The sequence below is a fragment of the Oncorhynchus masou genome, chromosome 15 (genome assembly GCF_036934945.1).
Source record: "Oncorhynchus masou masou isolate Uvic2021 chromosome 15, UVic_Omas_1.1, whole genome shotgun sequence".
In the NCBI taxonomy this organism is placed as follows: domain Eukaryota; kingdom Metazoa; phylum Chordata; class Actinopteri; order Salmoniformes; family Salmonidae; genus Oncorhynchus; species Oncorhynchus masou.
Genome location: NC_088226.1, coordinates 8,697,044 through 8,717,080, shown reverse-complemented (window position 1 = coordinate 8,717,080; position 20,037 = coordinate 8,697,044). Strand labels below are relative to the sequence as shown.

Here is a 20,037-nt window from a genome sequence, read left to right as displayed (position 1 = left end):
GGCTAGTATGAGAATACCACCACCATTCTGCGCTGCCTAAAATGACAGAGACAGTGAATTCTTGAGTCAATGAGGCTAACAAATGTTAACAGCGTGGCTCACTCTCGGTCGCCCCTCTCAGTCCCGACCGCCGGCACCATTGTAGCAATTAGGATAATGAATGTGGTTTGCTGGTAGGTAATCACACGCATACCGTACTGTACAGCCTCCTTCCTACATGCAGCCGCTCAACTATGAATGGTTTGGTTTCATAACACTCCTTCAATCCCCCTCCACCACTCAGCCCTAACTCCTACACCCTTCCTTTCCGCCCTGTTCAAATCTAAACAAAAGACACATCTGGTCTCTCTCTTACTCTCCCTCCCTCCTTCTCACATTCTCCCTTTCCTTCTCTGCTCTCCCTCCTGCTTTTTCTCCAGGCCTCTTCTTTCGTCTGTTTCTCCAACACAGGAGCAACATGTTGTCCCGGGAAGAAACATTTGGATGGAGGAGTTTGTGTGAGAGGAGTCAGTGTCTTTGTCCATTTTGTTTGCTGACATGCAGTTCTGATCAGGTGAGGTCGATCATGTAACATTACAGCATCATCACACAGTATAAGACCAAAAATATCCTTTAGGAATTACAGCACATTCTAAGATATTACAATGGAGGCAACCTTAAAATACCTAACCTACTGGAGGGGAGCATGTCGTTCAAATAAAAAAAATATTGATTGTCTTCTCAAAAGACATCCTCTTCATCAAATATGCAGAGACATCACAGGGAATATCTCCTGTTGTCATGCAGGTGGGAAGCAGTGTTAGTAGGTGTGCATAGTGTCTATACAAGTTTAGAAGACATGTATACATTTGGCCTGTTTGTGTGTTAACTATAGCTACAGAAGTGATCCTCTGTAGCCATGTGTGGTCAGCAGGTGGAGAGAGGCTTGACTGAGCCCAGACCCAGGTCACTTTGAGGTCAAATCAGCCAGCGCCCTCTCATTTACCCAGGTTGCTATTATTAAACTGCTATACGCTCTCACCTCATATCTCCCTCCCTCCCTCCCTCCCTCCCTCCCTCCCTCCCTCCCTCCCTCCCTCCCTCCCTCCCTCCCTCCCTCCCTCCCTCCCTCGTCTTCTCTTGCTCCCTTCACCCCCTCTCTCTCCCTTCAACCCCTCTCCCGTTCTCTCACTCTCTCCCTCCCTCCCCATTTCATTTTTTTTATATAGAGAAAACATTCCTCCTCCATTCGGCTCCAGAGAAACCTGGTGCTTATTTTCAGTGCCCTAAATTGATAGCAAATGTGAGGATGGATCCCCTCCCCCCTCCTCTTCTGGCATTTACACTGAGGATACGTGGAACATTTTCTTGGCCGTAATGAACCCTGGGTTTTATGTTTTTGAAGGTGTTCTTTTTTATATAATTTGACTCCATGTGTTTTCATTGAATTTTGGTGGGGGGAAAAGCCTGCAGCCTAAATTTCTCTTTGAGTGCGTGTCTGAGTCATAGACTTTTGTTTTTCAATAAGCCCCCCACTTTACCCTACAACCAAACCTGGTTAGCCTCAGCTGTCTTTACCCATAATTCAACAATCCTTTTTTTCTCCGCTAGCGAAACCCTAACTGCTCCCTTCCTATTGTTGCAGCCAACAGTGTTCTGCTGGACCAAAATGGCCTCTGTTACGAATATAGGAAGAAAATGCACCTCAGCACTGGTCCAGCCAGGATAAACACTTTGTTTATTTGTTTAATACCATCATCATTACCATTAGGATTTTGTTAAAGAGACCATATTTAAAAGACCATTTTATGGTTAAGTCAAATAGACCAGCTCACAGCCCCCTGTGCTCCTTTAATATCCCATAATAAAAACGCTACAGCTTCTTCATAGAACTGCGCATTTCTCTTTTCCTCAACTTCACCTAAGAAGATAGACTCAGGGAAGGTGAACATACTATTTTCAGGTTGAAGGTGGCCTCTATTTAGTGTCTTCCTCTCAGAGTGATTGTGCAACCAGTTCCCTAAACCTCCCTACCTGTCCTCCTTCTCCTTCGTCAGGGGAACAGCGCTGAGTTGGGATGGAGACTGGACGGCCCAATGTGCAGCGTTGCCCCTGAGAGACGGTCCATGGGACCTGGTCGGCCGGGCCTAATGCGTGTTTGTGTTGGCGAGGCTTCAGCATTCCACATGTCTTTGTGATTTTCAGCTCCGTGACCTCAGGAGACCCACCGCGCTGAGGAGCACAGATGGACCATGACAGCCTCTGCACCTGGTCTCCACCTCACATTGGTCCAGCCTAATTCCAAAATGTGCTTCTCACTCTTTGATTGGCTCCTGCACAGTTTTAAAAGCTATTCATGGCTCTCTGATTGGTCCTGACGGATTCCTAATTTGGCTTGCCTCTGAAATCATGCTATGAGCCTCCTCACTGTCTACTTGACCACAGAGCTCTGACTGGATCAGACTTATAAACAGAATTCTTCTCAACACCACCTGACATGATCTCAGGGATTCCCTACTATCAGGCGCACAGAACAAAAAGCAGAGATACTACGTTACACCTGAACTTACACACACTCAGCCTGGTTGGTTGATGCTTTGAACCTATTCACCCGTTACAAGCAGGGAATCCCATCACAAGGCCTGGAGATTTTCCCTGACTGCAGGCCTGGAGGAGAGTGTGTGAAAAATAATTAAACTGAATAACAATTCCCATTGAGGGAGGGCACAGGCCGTGCTTTCACACTGCTAAAGCCTGGGGGAGGTCAGGCTCTGACTAAAGGAGCATTTACCCCACTGTGGCTTTATCCTAATTAGCCAGCGGAACATGCACATGAACTCACGGCCCTGTTCAAACCTGGAAGCAGCCACACAGGGAAACTCTGTGACTTTGAGTCAACTCTGCATTACCAGCAGACTCAGTCATGGGGCTTCTCCTACGAAATGGAATTAGAGACTAACAACGTTAGAAGTGCTAATTATAGCCTCATGCTAACAGGCTGGGCCCAAGCGGCACAGGGACAGGAGAGGGAAGGCAAGAGAGGAAGTTACTACATCTTACTCCCATACTCTTTCTCTAGCGGTGCTACAGCTACACAGGGCTCACCTGCCAACTGGTGCCTTTTCCTCTGGGACACTGGAACTGAATAAAGACATGAGGAATCCCTGAGGCCCAATGGGTACATGGTACAGTCTGCTATGTTGATGGTCCAAGTTCATGTGAGCCCTCCTCCAGCTCCCTGTCACAGTGCCACCTCCCATCTCCTCCCTAATGCTCTGTCCTTATCTCACCTGGATGACCCAGACCCCCCACCCCATCCCACCTAAAACACCTCCCCTCCTAAAACACACCTGTGTCAGTAAAAGGAGGAGGAGAGGGGTGGAGAAGGAGAGAGGGGCATGGCGAGAGGATCTTTTCACACCCCGGGAACAGTGAGGGCCCAGGGGCTGAGCTCAAACTGGATTTACCTGCCGCCTGTCCTTAGGTAAACCAGCCTGCTCTCACTCCCCCACTGCCCCAGGGCCTTCCTCTAAACACTCTCTCTCTCTTTCTCTCCATAACTCTCTCTCTCTCTTTATGTAACTCTCTATTTTTCTTTATGTTGCTCACCATAACACGCTATCTCTAAATCAATCCCTCACACTCCCACACACATTCACTCACTCTGTCACTCACTCTCCTTTCCAACATTCTCTCTACAGTATCTTGGCCCCGCCGTTCCTAACTCTGTCTCGCGCTCCACTCTCCCTCTCTCCCTCAATCCCTGGCGTTAACAGAGACTCCTCTGTAACAGCACCATAAACCCTGTCACCCCAGCGCTCTCTGAGAAGGTGTGAAAGTCGCAATTCAATCCGGCTAGTTTATTCAACTGCAGTCGGTAAGATAATAAATGACAGTGTATAATAAAGGAGGTAATGTAATAAATCCTCTGAGCTAAACAGCGAGGGACTGGTGGAGGGTGTCTTCTCTCCCCACATAGACACATCACTAATGACACAGAGTCTTTAGTCGTTGTTAACGTATTGTACAACACCAGCCTCACGCTGAATACACACATCACTGGGGCACGGGGTCACATCAGAAACTAAACACAATAACTGTCAGCCGCTGTCAAAGTGCAGAACAATGCCGTGGCTGAATCTCCCGTTTCATACTTTTGCAATCGAGACCAAATTGTCTGCCCCCTCGCCAAAACACTTCAAATGAGACCGGCCCTGGGGATATGTCTCAGTATGGTTTACACACTAAAAACAAACACTCTCCCATTCCAGCAGCCAGAGAAATGGATGTGGGTTTCCAGAGGGCTGGGAGAGAGGGAGGGAGGGCTGTGCTGCAGAGGGGGGAGAGAAAGATAGGGAGCTGAAATGAGAGAGGGAGGGAGTGCTGCTGAGAGAGAGTGAAAGTTGTCATAAAATGACAATAATGAAAGGCCTTTGTGCCACCCACTGACCGCATCAAGACTGCAGTAATGACAGGGCTTGCAGAACACATGAGGGAGTGTGTGTGTGTGTGTGCGCGTGTGTTTGTGCATGTGTGTGTTTGTGTATTTGTGTGTGAGACACACGTGCCCTTGTGTCAAGGCTGAAAAATGACCCAATTTATTGGATGCCATTTTGTCAACATACACACAGATTTCAAAATAATACACAACCAGTATGCATACTGTATGCATAACATGCTCCTCACACCCGCCGTCAAAGCATCGTTGCATGATTTCTTAGTGAAAAAATATGTCCAGCGCATCTCACCGATTATTCTACATTGCACTCCCGCCGTCTCCCTGTCCTTGGTGAGCTCATGTTAGAGCGGACACAGCGGCTAGCATGCTAAGTGAGATGGGGCGGCTCAGAGGCCAGGGATTGGGCTGTGAGCAGATGTCCTCTCACGAAATGTCACAGACGACACAGCCGCGTCCGGTGCAGCTGGCCTGCATGTATCAGGGCGAGTGGGGAGAGGCTCAGAGCTGGCGTTCAAGCTACACAACGTCAAGGGAAAACAAGGGAAGTTTAAAAAAAATCAATAATAAGCGGAAAGACATTCGAAGCCAAACCGAACCAAAATCAAATCTGAAGGTTTAGCCCCCAGTGTGTGTAGGACATGAGTGTTACCGGACCAGACCGAAAAGAAACACAGCTACGGACCTGAGGCTCAGAGAAAAACCCTGGTATTTTTCACAAACAGCTAGTCCACCACAAAAGAGCCTCTGTACTAAAGGCCATTTCAGTTAGAGTTCTGGCCAGGACAACTTCACTGAAAGAAAAAATTAGATGAGAGAGAAAGAGAGAGAGAGAGAGAGAGAGAGAGAGAGAGAGAGAGAGAGAGAGAGAGAGAGAGAGAGAAAGAGGCTGGTTAAAAGAAAGAGAGAAAGAGAGAAAGAGAGAAAGAAAGGTTTATTTGATTAACGCCTTGGAAGATTCAGTATGGGAAAATAATGTGTGTAATTTGGAACTGTTTGTTTTGCATTAGGCTATATAATATCACACATAGAAAGACCCTGAAAAGAGATGTGTGAATAGAGCCTTCTTTTTGTAATGTGGGTTTTGGAAAACATATCAAACGTGTCTAACCAAGATGGTTTAAACATGATGTCACAGCAGATGTCTTCAATCAATGTCAACCGAGTTGACACAATCCACACCATATTATGCACTGTAATTTGGCTGAGCAGAATATAATGTAACTACGAGACTGGAATGTGACGTAGGTATCTGAGTCAGAGAGCACAGAGAGGAGTCTTCTCTGTGAGGAACCTAGGGCTTCAAATTGTTAGGTTAATCATGTCTCTTATCAGAAGGATTTCCCTATGACGCTGCCAGGGTTGTGGATTTGAGTTCCTGCCCAAAGATCAAAACAGGTCTTCCAACGGTCAGAATTAGCCCCAACATTTTTGCCTGATGACTCACACAGAATTCTTCGGCTGCTATATCGATCGCTACTGTACATACTTCAGTCTGAATCTGCCATCATTGAAGTCGTTCTTGGTCACATGAGGCGTTGTACAAAACAATGTCATCAGCTTTTGTTTAAACTAGTAGCTCACGGCTCGGACACCCATGCATACCCCACAAGACATGCCAAGACATGCCACCATGGGGGTCCTTAATAAATACAAATACAAATAGCGACTGGATCGACTCTACCCACAGTATCAAAGCCAATGACAAATTTTCAACTCATCGCTTTATCCATGTGTGTTCTGGATCTGGCCCAACCCATTGGTTTCTGGGACCAATCAGACGGTTCGAATGTATTCGCATTCTGTAAGGCCCTCAAACTCAACTCTGGACCTCGAAGCCAGTTCCACTGTGTCTTTTCATTGTTCCCCTCTAGTCAGGGACTGATTTAAACCTGGGACACCAGGTGGGTGCAATTAACTATCAGGTAAAACAGAAAACCAGCAGGCTCCGGACCTTGTAGGGCCAGAGCTGAATACCCCTGCTATAAGGGCCCGGGAGGGAGTCAAATTCAGAGGAGAAGAAACAAACGTTTGGCCAGAGTAATGAGTCTGGGTAACCAGGCAACCAAACTTGGCCGAAGCATTTGTAGAGTATCTGCTGCATGTAAAAGAGAAAACTCTGACCGAGGTATGGAATATTCCACCAGGTCACTCCTGAACCAGCGTGAATCGGCTCTCGCTAGAACCCATTCCGCAGCCAGAGCAGAAGATAAAATAAACTCTGATGAAAGGAGCAGAAACAACAATAAAAGTACAAGCAAATAAAGTAAGCATCGACTCTGTATTCTCTGGGGCCAAAACCACAGATAAAAATCTAACCGCAGAATGGAGGCCAGATTGCTCTAATTCACTGTCATCTCTGCTTTTTTACAGCAGAGCCAGGAGAGAGAGTGAGAGCGAGAGAGAAGTCCAGATTCTCCGGCCCACACCTACTCCTCTCTTCCATTCACAATGTCTCTTAAATTGTTTGCCCTCTCCTTTTAATGTCAGTCTCTAAATCATCAGCTCTTAAAATAAACACAGCGGCTTGGATTACCCTCTAAATCTCCGCCTGTGCTGCTAAGGAGCATGTGCAGAGGGACTCAGGCTCAGGTAATTCCGTTTCGGTGCTCCCCTGTAGGTTTGGGTTGCTGGAAGAGAGCCTCAATCATATTAAACAAAGTAGTATAATGGAAACTTGAGTACAACTCTGGAGCAGGGTGGTCTGAGTCAGATCATACAGCAACTAGCGCATGTTAGCACAAAAAAACTATAAGGCAAAGAGATCTGCAAACATCTCATGTCAAGAATCCCTGGCTTGACCATTTTTTGAACACCATCCCTAAGGCCATTCGAATTCAAAGTGAATTCTGACAAAACATACCATATGTTATTGGGCCTAAATCAACAAATCCAAGTTTCCCAGCCCAGTGTGGTGACAGATTGCACCCAGTCTAGGACTGGTGGAGGGGACCAAGTCAGGGCCTGTTGTAACCATTCTGTACACCCTCCACTAAGGGCAGGGGCACCCAGTATGAGCAGTGAGGTGAATCCCAGGTCCTGGGCCTACCCAGGGACTGTAAGGTCACATATGTGCACTGCTATGTGTGTGTGTTGTGGTGTGTGTGTGTGGCACCAGGTGTAAACTGGGGTTCAGGTGCTGGGTGTGTGAGTGGGAGCACTGGGAGACTGTGGAGAGAAGAAGGCACACATATGCTGTGCTACGGAGGCCGTTTGTTGTCGCTCGCTCTGCCACTATTGCACACATGTGCGCATGCACAAAGATGCGCACACACACACCCACATACACACATACACATAAACATACATAGACTCACTCATAGGAGTTGAGATCTTTGGGGATCTCTTGGTTGTTTTGAAGGGCAAAGCAGATTGCGTTTGAAAAATGAAAGGGAAAGAGAGCCTCATGTTTATGAAGTATAACAATATTTTCAAAGGGTGCCTCTGAACGCTACAGTAGCTCTGCCCCATGAGAGGAGGCTCTCTCATAGGCCCTCCATTTGAACTAATCTCATAACTGGGCCATCAAAACACGAAGACACTTCCTGTGTGCACAGGATGGGACACCAAGGATAGTCACTACTGCACCACTACTGCACCTTTAGAAGCTATTCAATTAACAAACGTAGGTCTGTAAACAGGCCCACTGAAGCTAACCTCTGAACCAGGGTCTCAGAGATCCCTCAGATGGGTTTGACTAAAGGAGACCAAGATGGAGTGAATCTTCTCTTTGAGTATGTATTCCGGTATTGGCATTTCTGCTTGAATTCAGACATATTCAAGTTAGTAATGCTCTGTCTATAGGGTGAAACAGATCGGAGTGGATTCCTCTGGCAGCTGTGTGCCCTGTGGTTGCCTACGTTACGGGTCAGAGTGCCACAGCAACAGCCCAGCACCACACTCTGTGTGCCAATAGGAGCTGTCCTAGAAGCACCTTGGATACCGCCCAACAAAGGTATGCAGGGAACAGGGGTAGGTGCCATGGCAACCCCTTGCAGGGGCTTTCTGGTCAATTACTCAAAGCACAGGTATGTTTGTGTGCATCAAAAGGCCAGGCACCAGCCTCAGACACTAAATAGCCCAAAACACAATGAGGTGACTTACAAAATGTGAAAGCTCATAAGTAAATACACCAGTATGCACGGCCAAACAAACCTGAGCAATCTCATAAACGTGCTACTTCCTGCTTTAATCTTCTCCATAGTTTCTTACTGCTTGTGAATGTTGTTTTTTATTATTTTATGAAATGCATGCATTGGAACTGCCAATAAGAATTCAAATGAGTCTGAAATTATAGGTGAGTGCAGAAGTGTTGACAGTTGACGGTTATAATGAGAATGTTACCATCCCAAATTATGCCTGTGAAATGGAGCCTCCAGTCCATATGAAAAGCAAACAGACGGCATAATGAAGTGAAAGTGTCAGCTGATTTTGTGATTTTGTGCCGGAGCCCAGAGCCGAGTCGAGCTGAGCCCTGCTTCCTCTTTAAGGAGGGAATGACTGGACTGGGCAGCAGATCCCAGTAGAATAGCATGAATCTTCCTCCACAGACTCAACAAAATAATAAAAGGTGTGTTTGCGTGTGCATGCGTTTTATTGTATACTATTTTCCCACAATGATTACATTTCTGAGAAAATTATTATTATAACAGTTATGTTCAGAAACTGAGCAGTCTAAATTAAATAGACAGTTGCCACTTGGTCAAATGTTGCCCATTCATAACTGTACACAACTGTATAGTATCAGCATGAAGCATTTCTGAAGACTTTTCTCCTAATTTGAGTTTTAGAAGTAAGTATTGGAGTAGCAAGTCTCACAATACCATCATGACTAAATTACTGTATCTAAAATAATGGCAATTGTTTATTAACTAATTCATATAGAGAGTAAAAAACTAGTGAAAATACTATTATTGTTTTGATATGATCAAAAGTGCTGTTTCAAAGTGGCCATGTCTCCTTCTCTCTATTGGTTCGGCAAAGGCCTGTTTGTTTTTCAGCTGCTCAGAGGCGTAGCGAGTTTATTTATTTATTCGATTCCCATTAATTAAAACATTTGCACTGACAAACAGGCAAAAGGACGCATTAGCACCTAGTTTACACCCTACGTCCCCTGGCTGTCAGCTGGCGTGGCAGAGCTCCGACGACGCACACGCCTTTAAGTGATGCGGAACCAGAGAGGGTCTGAGACCGCCAGGGAATCTCAGCTCATCAACACAGACAGCATTAAACATCATGATATCACTGAATGGCGGTTAATATTGTACTAAAACATAACTGTGTTTGTCTGCAGGGTTAGGAACGTAATTGTAGCATTAGCATGTCCAACTATTAAAAACTTTACATGCAGTTACAGTTTCTACAATACATACTGCACTTGTAGGCTATATCCATATGTAGAATGCCTAATTACACAGACATAGCTGTATTGTTACTGTATGTTAGTGCCCCCATACCATGTCCTCCAAAGGGAGTGATGCCCTTACCTCTCTCTCCCTCACTTCCCTGTTATTTCAATGAACAAAAGAGGGGCTCTTGAGGCCGTGGGTGGATCCATAAAAGGAAGAAAGAAGCAGTGCTCCTGGTCCTTGCTGAATGGGCCCTTTCACACTTAGAGAGGCCTGTTTACGCTAAGTCAATAATGGGCCTAATTTTCTGATCATTATTGAGTCATTCCAGCCACCACCACAACCATCATTTTACGCTCTCCCATCATTCAGACCGAATGTTCTCCATGAAGGCCCAGGTCTCTGTCCAAACGGATGTGAGGCTCGCTCGCAGATGCAAACACACGTCAATTGTTATTTTTTATTTTTTTTGGGTGTGCCTGTCAAACCCTCATCACGCCCCCTCACAAGACACCTTCTCTCTCTCCCTGTTCAGCTGCAAGATGTGAAAAAAATCCTATAGCAGCTGGGAAAATAATCTATAAAGAATTACTATTTTATGTTATTTTGAATATAGATTTATTTTTACAGCGTGTTTACTATGCAGTTTACTGTTGTTACTTAGTAAATACCATTTTGTTATTTAGCATGAAGTCAATCTCCTTTCTCATTGGGCAAGATCTGAGAATGAGCCTCCATTTTGTTTTGGACCAGTATCCCTTACAACACAATCACACTGAAAGTATCAACACTAAAAAGTCATATGAAAATATTCTCACAATGTATCACTGTTTGATAAAATGGTGATTAATATATTATGAAACATAAAGAGGTCAATAAATATAAAATAATATACTATATCATCTACATTTTAGCGCTGATATTTCCCTCGGCTCGCTAAAAAAGCCACTGACATGGCGGAGGGAGATGAGGCCGTGAAGGGGGGAAGTGTTCATCGAAACCATTGAAAAAAGGTTAAAAACGAGAGAAAGAAAAGATCAGAAGGAGAGGCTGGCAGAGGCTGTGCGGCGGTTTGAAAAGCTGGCACCTTCCAAACAGAGCTGCAGCTTTGGGTGCCAAACGCTGCCAACCAGCCACACTGAGTTCTGCCCTGCCTCTCTTTGTTTTCACCATGGCATTTTGCATCATCTGTATTTAGAGCTATTCTTTTACATTACATTAGATTGAGTGATGTCACTACGGCCACAATTACTACTAATAATACCACTAACAATAATACAATAAATCATAATAATAGATATAGAATGAAATATTTAGAGTTCTCATAAAACATTTTTTGGGGAAACTATGTTGCTATTCTATTTAAATGGCAGAATTTGATAGGGAGTAAATAACATACTGATAGAGATCCCGTATCAGTATTCCCAGACTGTCTGTGCCTCCACTGTCCCGGGTTCCGTACGGAAAGAGCTGTGCCAATTACAGGGCAGCCTTTCCCCGGCTCTGCTCTACTGGGCCGAGCGCAAGCGGATCAGAATCTGGCTGGGAACTGGGTGGGCAGCTCTCATCCCTTCTCTCGCTCCCTCGCTCCGTGGCACAGGGAGCTGAGGAAGGCCAGTCCACCCCTCCTGCGTGGGTATATGTTTTTGGGGACAGACAGATTTCATGCCTGGCGTCTGTACAAAAAGGCTATAAGAAATCAAGCAGTGAGACGACACAGCATTAGAGACAAAAAACTATACAAAAAATACAAAAACAAACATCCCAGCTCATCCTCCTTGTAGCCCCTCTTTTCATTCAGATGAAGATGAACAAAATCATATTTTAAGGAGGGCTGAGACAACTAAACAATTATATATGTTTCCGTGCCCATGATGCTGTGCTTGCTATAATGTGTTATTTAACTACGATAACTATTTTTTTAAAGTATTTCCGGTAAATATGTGTCCATTTTAAATCAGTAAAAATAAAATGATAAGCACAAAATCATACATAATTAAGAGAAAATACAATTTTAAAAATGTGACCAAAAGGGTATACCGTAAAAATCCTCCGTCACTGTAGATAACATTTTTTAAAAATAATGAATTATTTGTAATACGAAATTTAAAAAACAAACACCATTTTTCTTGGGACAGCTAAAACCAAGATGCCTAAAGGAAACAGTGACACTGTGAATGTATTGTTTTTATAAAGAAAATGGAATATTGTGATAAAGTATGCCCGTGTACTAACAAGCCAGTAAATGCACTGTGATTATGGAGGAATTATGGGTAAAAGTGGTTAAGGAGCGCACAGTGTCCCTGCAATCCTAACCGCCTAACGGGTTGAGTCTTTTCATCTATTCCTCAGACTTCCTATCACCCTCGAATAATCTGTTTACCAGGGATTCCACACACTCTGCGCTCCTCACACACACAAAGGGAACTGGGAAAACTAGGGCCCTGAAGACGGGCCAAGCTAGGCTGTTTGAGATCCCTGCACCCTTTGCATATTAAAAACGCCACTGTGTCAATGACACTGTTATGTCATGAGTGGCTCGCCGACGTTCAAACATTATTGGTGCATTTATTCAAATGACAACAGCATATAAACTTTCCATTGAGAGCGTTCACGGGGTGTTTTTCACACGAGATGAATGTGGCCCCCGTCGCGCCGGTTCTCAGTATTTCTCTGTCGGCCCGGGTTACAGCCCATGCCAGAACATTGGAGGAACACAGTTCTGTTCTTCTTCCAGAAGTCTGCAGTTCAGTTTGTTTATCGGCCAAGGAAAAGAGCAGATATTTTTTCCTGTAAAACTCATGGTTCTTTTTAAAATACTTTTAACGTCCACCGCTTTTCCTTCATGACCCTATATCTGAGAGACAAACACTCTTGGCCAAAGCATGACGTACCCAGACTTAAAGGATCCACATGACTGTGTGGTCCCATCCACACTCTCTCTGTGTCTGGGCACAGGGACAGAGACAGAATGAGACAGAATGGTGCAACAGCAGAATCAGAGAACATAGGACCAACGCCCATCCACAACCCTCAAACCTTCCCAGGCCTGCCTTCATAATAGACAAAGACAAAGACGCCAAGGGCTGGCTGTATTTTTTGTGAAATAAAATAGTGTGTCATATTTGGCAACATCATATTCATTCGAAAAATCTGATAACACCATTATCTCATTTTAAAGCTCAGGATATTGTGCAAATCATATTAAATCTGTACGATAGATAAGGTTGACAGGGTGTTAAGTCTTAAGTCTCTGTCGGTCTCCAAGGCTCTCACTCTCTTTGTTCGTTTTGGTTAAATCATTCTCTCTGTTCTCTGCCGTGGTTTGCGAGATGGAGAGTCTGGGAGATGGAGATGGGCTCGTTGTCCCGGCGGGTCAGCGCCAGAGTTTACCGCACCGTGGAGCTGGCATAGGTCAGTGACCCAACAATGCACATCCCTGGACAAGATCTCTCCTAGCATGGTGGACAGATGAGGGGTGCACTCAGAAACATCTTTTTATCATAACAGAGCAGTAATGAGAGCCGTATGAGAGGGAGCACGCTCCAAACATGACTAATACTGGAACAGCGGCGATTCATCAGACTGACAAATATGGAACACACCGCACAAAAACATGAACTTTTCCCATCGCGCAGTGACCTGAGCTGGGCCTTGGCAGGGCCTGACTGGCTGAGCCGTGCTTTATTCAACATCTGATCAAAGATGAGCTCAGCCCGTTCTTCCTCCACATCCCTGAACCATTATCATCAGCAGCATCAGGAATTACCTCAGGACAACCAGTCCTGGGTGACTGACTCTTACAGGTTAAATGCAATTGCATTACGTTGGGTGAACAGCCAGGTATTTGTCTAAAATACTTTTGATAAGGAGTCTTGCAGCTGTGGAGCGGCAGTGTAAGCTGCTTTGATCAATAATAGCTAGTCCTCACTGTCTATTATTGGACAAAAGCACTACTGCAGAGGAGGAGAGGAGTCTCCTGTCACTCATACTGCGGTGGAAAAACCTGCAGCTGGCGACGGTGACATCAGTGGGCAGGAGAACTGCAGCACATCTACGGCTCAGATGCACTGATAAGGCCTGGACTCTGATACCTTCTGAAAGACACAGACACCCTGGGAGCTAAGAATAAAACGATAACGCTGCCACTCCAAAGGTTAGAATGGAACCACTCACTGTTCCCCCTCTCTCCCCTACACTCACTGTTCCCCCTCTCTCCCCTACACTCAGTGGACTTTTAACCCCAGCTCCTTCAGAGGTTCTACTGGTTTGTGCTTTTTAAGATGGTACTTTTCATGCTTGCAGTGTACAGTGGAGAGAGTGTGGGCTGCTGTTGAGGTGTTATGGTGGTGAAGCTTATGGGCAGGAGAACCAGGTGGAGCCTATGGCTGTCAGCCGACAGTTCTATGCCGTCTCTGTAGAAGTGAGGAGGCCTGAAAGACTTGTGCATTTGCCAACAAGGGCAGCTTAGACCCAGCTTTGAAAACACTTTCTATTCTCTGACATGAGTGTGAAAAAAGATGCAGGGAAACAACGATTTCAACAAAAGGTAACAAAAACCAATGATTTATGATGGAATACCACCCTGTACAGAGGCACAAAGGTACAATAATTGACGTTGTATCCACATCATTTAACCAAAATATTCTATGTGATGACGTTGAATCAACGTGTAAAACTGATTGCATTGGCAAAAAATCATCAATGTAAGGGAATTTCCTATTTTACCCATCTTTTAACCAATATCCAATGACACTGCGGATTTTTTTGGGGGTTGAATTCACGTTAGCTGACAACTCAACCAAATGTAAACCAAAACTAGACGTTGAACTGACGTCTGTGCCCAGTGGGAAGTGAAGGAATACTATATCTGCTGAACTGCAGCAACCATTTAAGTTTCAGAAAATAAATTAATCTTGACATACGTAAACACACACACACACACAGAGATATACACACACACACACACACACACACACACACACACACACACACACACACACACACACACACACACACACACACACTGAAGGGTAAAACAGTATCGGGATGACTGGTGAATACTGGCACAGGGTAAAAGAGCTAAGCTCTAAGGGGCGGCTTCACAGGGAGCTAATCTGAGCCTGGGTTAGCGGCAGCACATTGTGAAACAGGAAGACGAGCTCACAGAGGCCCAGCTAACTGACGCTGAGTTACACACTGTGCTGAAAAGAACCCGGCATGGGGTACTCTGTCACAGAGGCCTGCAGCATCACGGTGCCAAGAAGCAGAATTAGGGCTCTGTAACTGTACGCTTGCCTGGTGTAAGACAATACGTTTCTTTAGCCTTATACTAATGGGTAACCAACGCAGGAGAGGGTTCTACGAACGTGAGGGTTCCATCAGCCCATACCTGAGTCAATCAACTAACTGCACCCACAGCATACCTGGCAACACTTTTCACTTGAGTGTTTCATTGCTAACCAACAATAGGAAACAGAAAACAAATGGAAGATTTGTTTCAGCACGATCACAGTGGACTGTTCAGTTATAGAAAATAATAAACGCCAAAAGCAAAATCTTCAAACAACAAATGTATTGTCAGACAGAAATTGCACGGTTACTTCATATACATGGAAAATGTGCTATGTCAAGACTCAAAACTATTTCACGCAGTCCTTATTGCTTTTCTCATGATCAAAGTCATGGAATAAAAAAAGATAAATGAACTTGTGTAATCAGAGACAGGTTCAAATGCATTATTGAAAAAATAATATTATTATTACTATTATTATTTAAGATAATTTACAAAACAAAGTGTGGCATTATTTTTCTGATACCCAAGACAAGCTATCTATACAGCTAATATATAATAAATGACAAATTCATCTTTAAAATTCTGCGGAACATTTGACCTCCGACATGGGGGGGGGGGGGGGGGGCTCTGTGTATCCACCAGGCTAAGAGAAATGCAACATTCAATATATTCTATACATTTCTGTGACACCGGGGTCTCCTCTATTTCAACATTACATTTTCCATTCCAAAGTAAGTCTCCACATGTTCCATACAAGTAACTGATGAAAAAGGACTGCTTATAGAGTATCATATAAAGTTTGTTGAGGAAACACCTGTGTTGAATTTGGACAAATAAAAAAGTGCATAAACAAACTAAACCAAACTGACGAGCTAATATAGAGAAGGGTTGTCTCTGTACGCAGTGTGCATGTGTGTGTGTGTGTTTGTTTGCATTAGTGTATGGGAGTCTCCGTGTATAAGCTATAAGAGTGTGTGTGAGAGAGAGGGAGCGAGTGTGTATTGGCGAAGCGACCGAAGCAGGGCTGACTGTGAGGTGGGCTGCGGTGCCAGAGAGAGTAGAGCGCGGGAGGCTGAGGCTGGAGACGGGGCGGCTCTCCCTGCCTCAATCGCCTGCCTCCCAAACAACCTGGGACTGGGCCAGCTGTCACCACGCTCTTCAGCCCACAGACACACGACAGACTGCTACTGACACACACACACACACACCACACACACACACACACACAAAACAGCCTTAAAGACACTCATTTATAGCCAGACAATTACTGTGCACATTAGCACACGCAGAGACAAACACATTTGCAGATGTGTTTGTTTACAGACAACACACCCCTAAACATGCATATTTAAATTCAGACAAATTTGCACACAAGCACCTGAACAAATTTACCAGCACAGACTTTATCTCTGGATAAGCACACATTTAAAGACACATACACAACTCAGAAACAACACACAAACTAAACGTGTGTCAGTGGTGTCAAATGTGTTCTGTAAAGTGCTGTATTATAATTGTAATGTTGATAAGGCGTTACACTTGGAGGCGATTCTCTTTATTTATCACAGGCATTTGGTCTGGTGGTGCATGGGGAGGAGCAGGGTTTGGCAAGGCTTAGGGTGTGGCTGCTAAAGGCTTTACAAACTGACCTGTGTGTGTGTGTGTGTGTGTGTGTGTGTGTGTGTGTGTGTGTGTGTGTGTGTGTGTGTGTGTGTGTGTGTGTGTGTGTGTGTGTGTGTGTGTGTGTGTGTGTGTGTGTGTGTGCGTGTCTGCGTGTGTGTTTGTGTGTGTGTGTGTGTGTGTGTGTGTGTGTGTGTGTGTGTGTGTGTGTGTGTGTGTGTGTGTGTGTGTGTGTGTGTGTGTGTGTGTGTGAAATAGACAGTGAAAGCTGTAAGGCGTTCACCAACTGACCTGGTGAGTGGACGAAGTAGGCCAGATAGAGGTCGAGCTCCTTGACGGACACGCCGATGTGGTGGGGCTGGACGCACAGGCCGTGGTTGGAGCACTGGGGCGACTTGACCAGCCGCTCTCCGTCCGTGCTCTCCAGGGGGCTGCCCTTGAACAGGATGACCATCACCAGGTCCAGCCGCCACACCTTGTCGGCCTGGCGGAGACAGTCGATACGGCGGATCTTGCCCTTCTGGTCGGGGTTGGAGAGAACACAACAGGGGGGCTTCTTGCCTGTGATGGTGAGCACAAAGTCCTCACGAAACTCGGGCCGGATGTCCTTTCGGAGCTTGGCCAACAGCCGCGACGCCCACTTCTGCTTGATCTCGGGCTTCTCACCCAGCAGCTCATCCTTCACTGCGCGTTCTTCATCCTTTGTCATCCTCTTCTCGTGCTTCTTGAAGTACTTGCGTTTGCGTGCCTGCAGGTTGAACCAGGTGTAGGAGAAGGCACGGACATGGGGGAGAAGGGCCTCGATGAAGGGATGAAATTCATCCTAACAGAGGGAGAGAGAGACAGAGAGAGGGGGGGTGCTCTGTTATTCTCATGCTGTATGGTGTCATGCAAGCAGCTGAAGATCAGTTATTGAAGATAGAAGAGCGATGAGGAAATTTACTGACATTTTACCCCGAAATAATTCCTGTTTTGATAGAATTTTAATGCACTGCCAATAGAGGGGATTCAGTTCAGAAACTACTTACTTAGACAGGGCTAGCATTACCAACAATACCACTAACTGACATAATAATAATAATAATTATAATAATCATATCCAAAATGTAATAATACTGTAGGTACATACATACAATTACAATGCAAATAGTAAATTACTGGTCCTGTCCTTCTTACAAAAAATATAACCTGAAAGCACATTTAAAAACTATATTAAACTGTAATAACAGATTAATTTAAATTTAAAAGACAAACGAGATTTTAAAAATTCAAGCCAAAGTGAGCAAACACTTTTTTTTTTACATCCACTGTAAAGGAGAAGTTATTCAGCTATACTATAATACCTTCACTACACATCGCTCAGCGACAATGCCTAGATCTCGCCATAGTGTTCCTGTGCCAGGGTTGCCACACACCGGTCGTTCACCGCCAATCTTAGCCGCCACAAGACCACTGTTAAAATGTGCTGCTAAAAGATCTGCCATACCATGTCCTATCTCTCCTACTGCCATGCAAAAGAAGTCTAACCAGACTCACATTTCAACAACAAATTGAAAGAGGATGGAAATCACCACAAAAACACACTGCAATAGGAAGACAGACGGTCTGGTAGTTACCATTTTGCACTCTCATCATAAATTTGGCACAACGTTCAAAATGAAAAAGAATTCTCCAACACCACTTTTTTCCCCGCACTCACAAATGTACAGCAAGTGCTGGTTTAACAGGGTGTAAAAACTGTGCAGATTAAAAAAACTTGAGGGTAAAAAAGATAATTAGCAGAAGATCTCAGGAATCTCCAGTTGTCCACAGTAAGCAGTGGAACAAAGTTAAACAAAACAAGATACCCCCCCGGGTGTTCTGGGGGTCACAGCGTAATGCCGCAAAGGATCGCTGGTTAAATCTGGGAAAGACAAAATACCCCAATTTAAAGAGAAGAAAACTAACATTGAGAAATAATGGAAATATGGTTAAAAAAATAAATAGTGAATGGTATTTAAGAACAAAAATTATCTAAATATAACAACTGGAATAGACACACTTAAAATAAACACTCTTCTTTTGCGCTTCCCCCCCCAAAAAAGGAGGAAATAAAGCAAAAAAAAATCCTTGGCAAAGCGTAATTGGTAGTGGTGTTTGCTCAGATCTGTGGGCCCCGTGTACGACTCAGAGAGACACACACAGGCGGGGGGGCTGGGGAGTGCAGAGCACAGAATAGGAAAAAAAGGAGAGAACCGAATCAATGTTGGACGAGCGCGTACGACCGCTGGCAAAGCCGAGTGCTGCTTCTTTTTTCCCCTTTTCTCTCCAACTCTCTCTCTTTCTCTCTCTGTTTCTCTCTCGCCGTCTCTCGTCCTCTCCGCGTTCTTTCCCTAACCATTGCTTGAGCCTTTGCCAACACGAGTAGGGCCCACCTATTTGGCAACAAGATGCCTGTAGCCCAGCCAATGCGTTAGCTTCAAGAGCTGAAAGGGAGGGAAAGGAGAAAGGAGGGGGGGTTAGTGGCAAAGAGAGGGAGAGAGCCGGAGAGAGAATGGGAGAGGGAGAGCGAGAGAGGGAGAGCGGGAGAGAAAGAGTGTACGCAGTCCTGTCCGACAGTGCACACTTTGCCAAATCGCCAAGTTCCTATCTGACACATAGGCAAAGTTCAGGGGACATGTATTTCTCGTACACCAATCCTAGCTACCTTGAGTCTGCTTCCATCTCCAGTATGGCCGCCATTGCCTCATCTCACTACCCCCACCCTCTCTTTCTGCTTGCGTAACGCCACCTTGGCACAGGATGGCAAGAGAAAACACACAGCTCCAAAATCCCACCAGACCCCACAACCGGCAGCTGGTCTTGGATTTACCACAGGAACAAAGAGGGGGAAACAAACCCACCCTTTTTCCCACCCTGAGAGAAGATGCATCAATGTAACGCTGGGTGCTTTAAAACCAAAGCATATACAGTACACTGCATGTCTTACGGAGGGTAAAAGGAGGAACACCAACATATCGAATAGGCAAACGAGAAATACAATGGTGGGAAATGGGTACTGTTCCGGTACAACTGTCGCTATGGCGCTTTCAGACCAATCTTATCAACACCAGTCCAAAAATAGGAGAGTCTGCAGATAAATCATTGAGCTTGATTTCTCAAAAGCCTCCAATGGCTGTGTCGTCCATGTTTGTGATTAATAATGAGTGCCTTGCCTCCATGATGCATCTCTTTCTTCTACAATTGCTGGACAGTTTGCAGAGGCATCTGTAACGGTCTGAATGAGTGGATGTCTTATTGTTCTTTGGGTTGAGTTTGCAGGGTTCATAATTGCCGTAAAATGGAAGAACGTCTCTATT

At 45.0% G+C, this 20,037-nt stretch overlaps 1 protein-coding gene across 12 annotated transcripts in view; it reads right to left on the bottom strand.

The window, feature by feature from the left end:
* Positions 1-20,037, bottom strand: part of LOC135555510 (nuclear factor 1 X-type-like) — a 122,420-nt gene that overhangs the window by 63,542 nt on the left and 38,841 nt on the right. For 6 of the 12 annotated variants that reach the window (XM_064987999.1, XM_064988003.1, XM_064988005.1 and 3 more), the window contains one exon: positions 16,991-17,522. In XM_064987999.1, coding sequence (XP_064844071.1) covers positions 16,991-17,522 — 532 coding nt within the window. Of the gene's footprint in view, positions 1-16,990; positions 17,523-18,042; positions 18,224-18,315; positions 19,100-20,037 lie in introns of those variants that run through there. The other 6 variants (XM_064988000.1, XM_064988009.1, XM_064988002.1 and 3 more) reach the window with 5 other exon arrangements.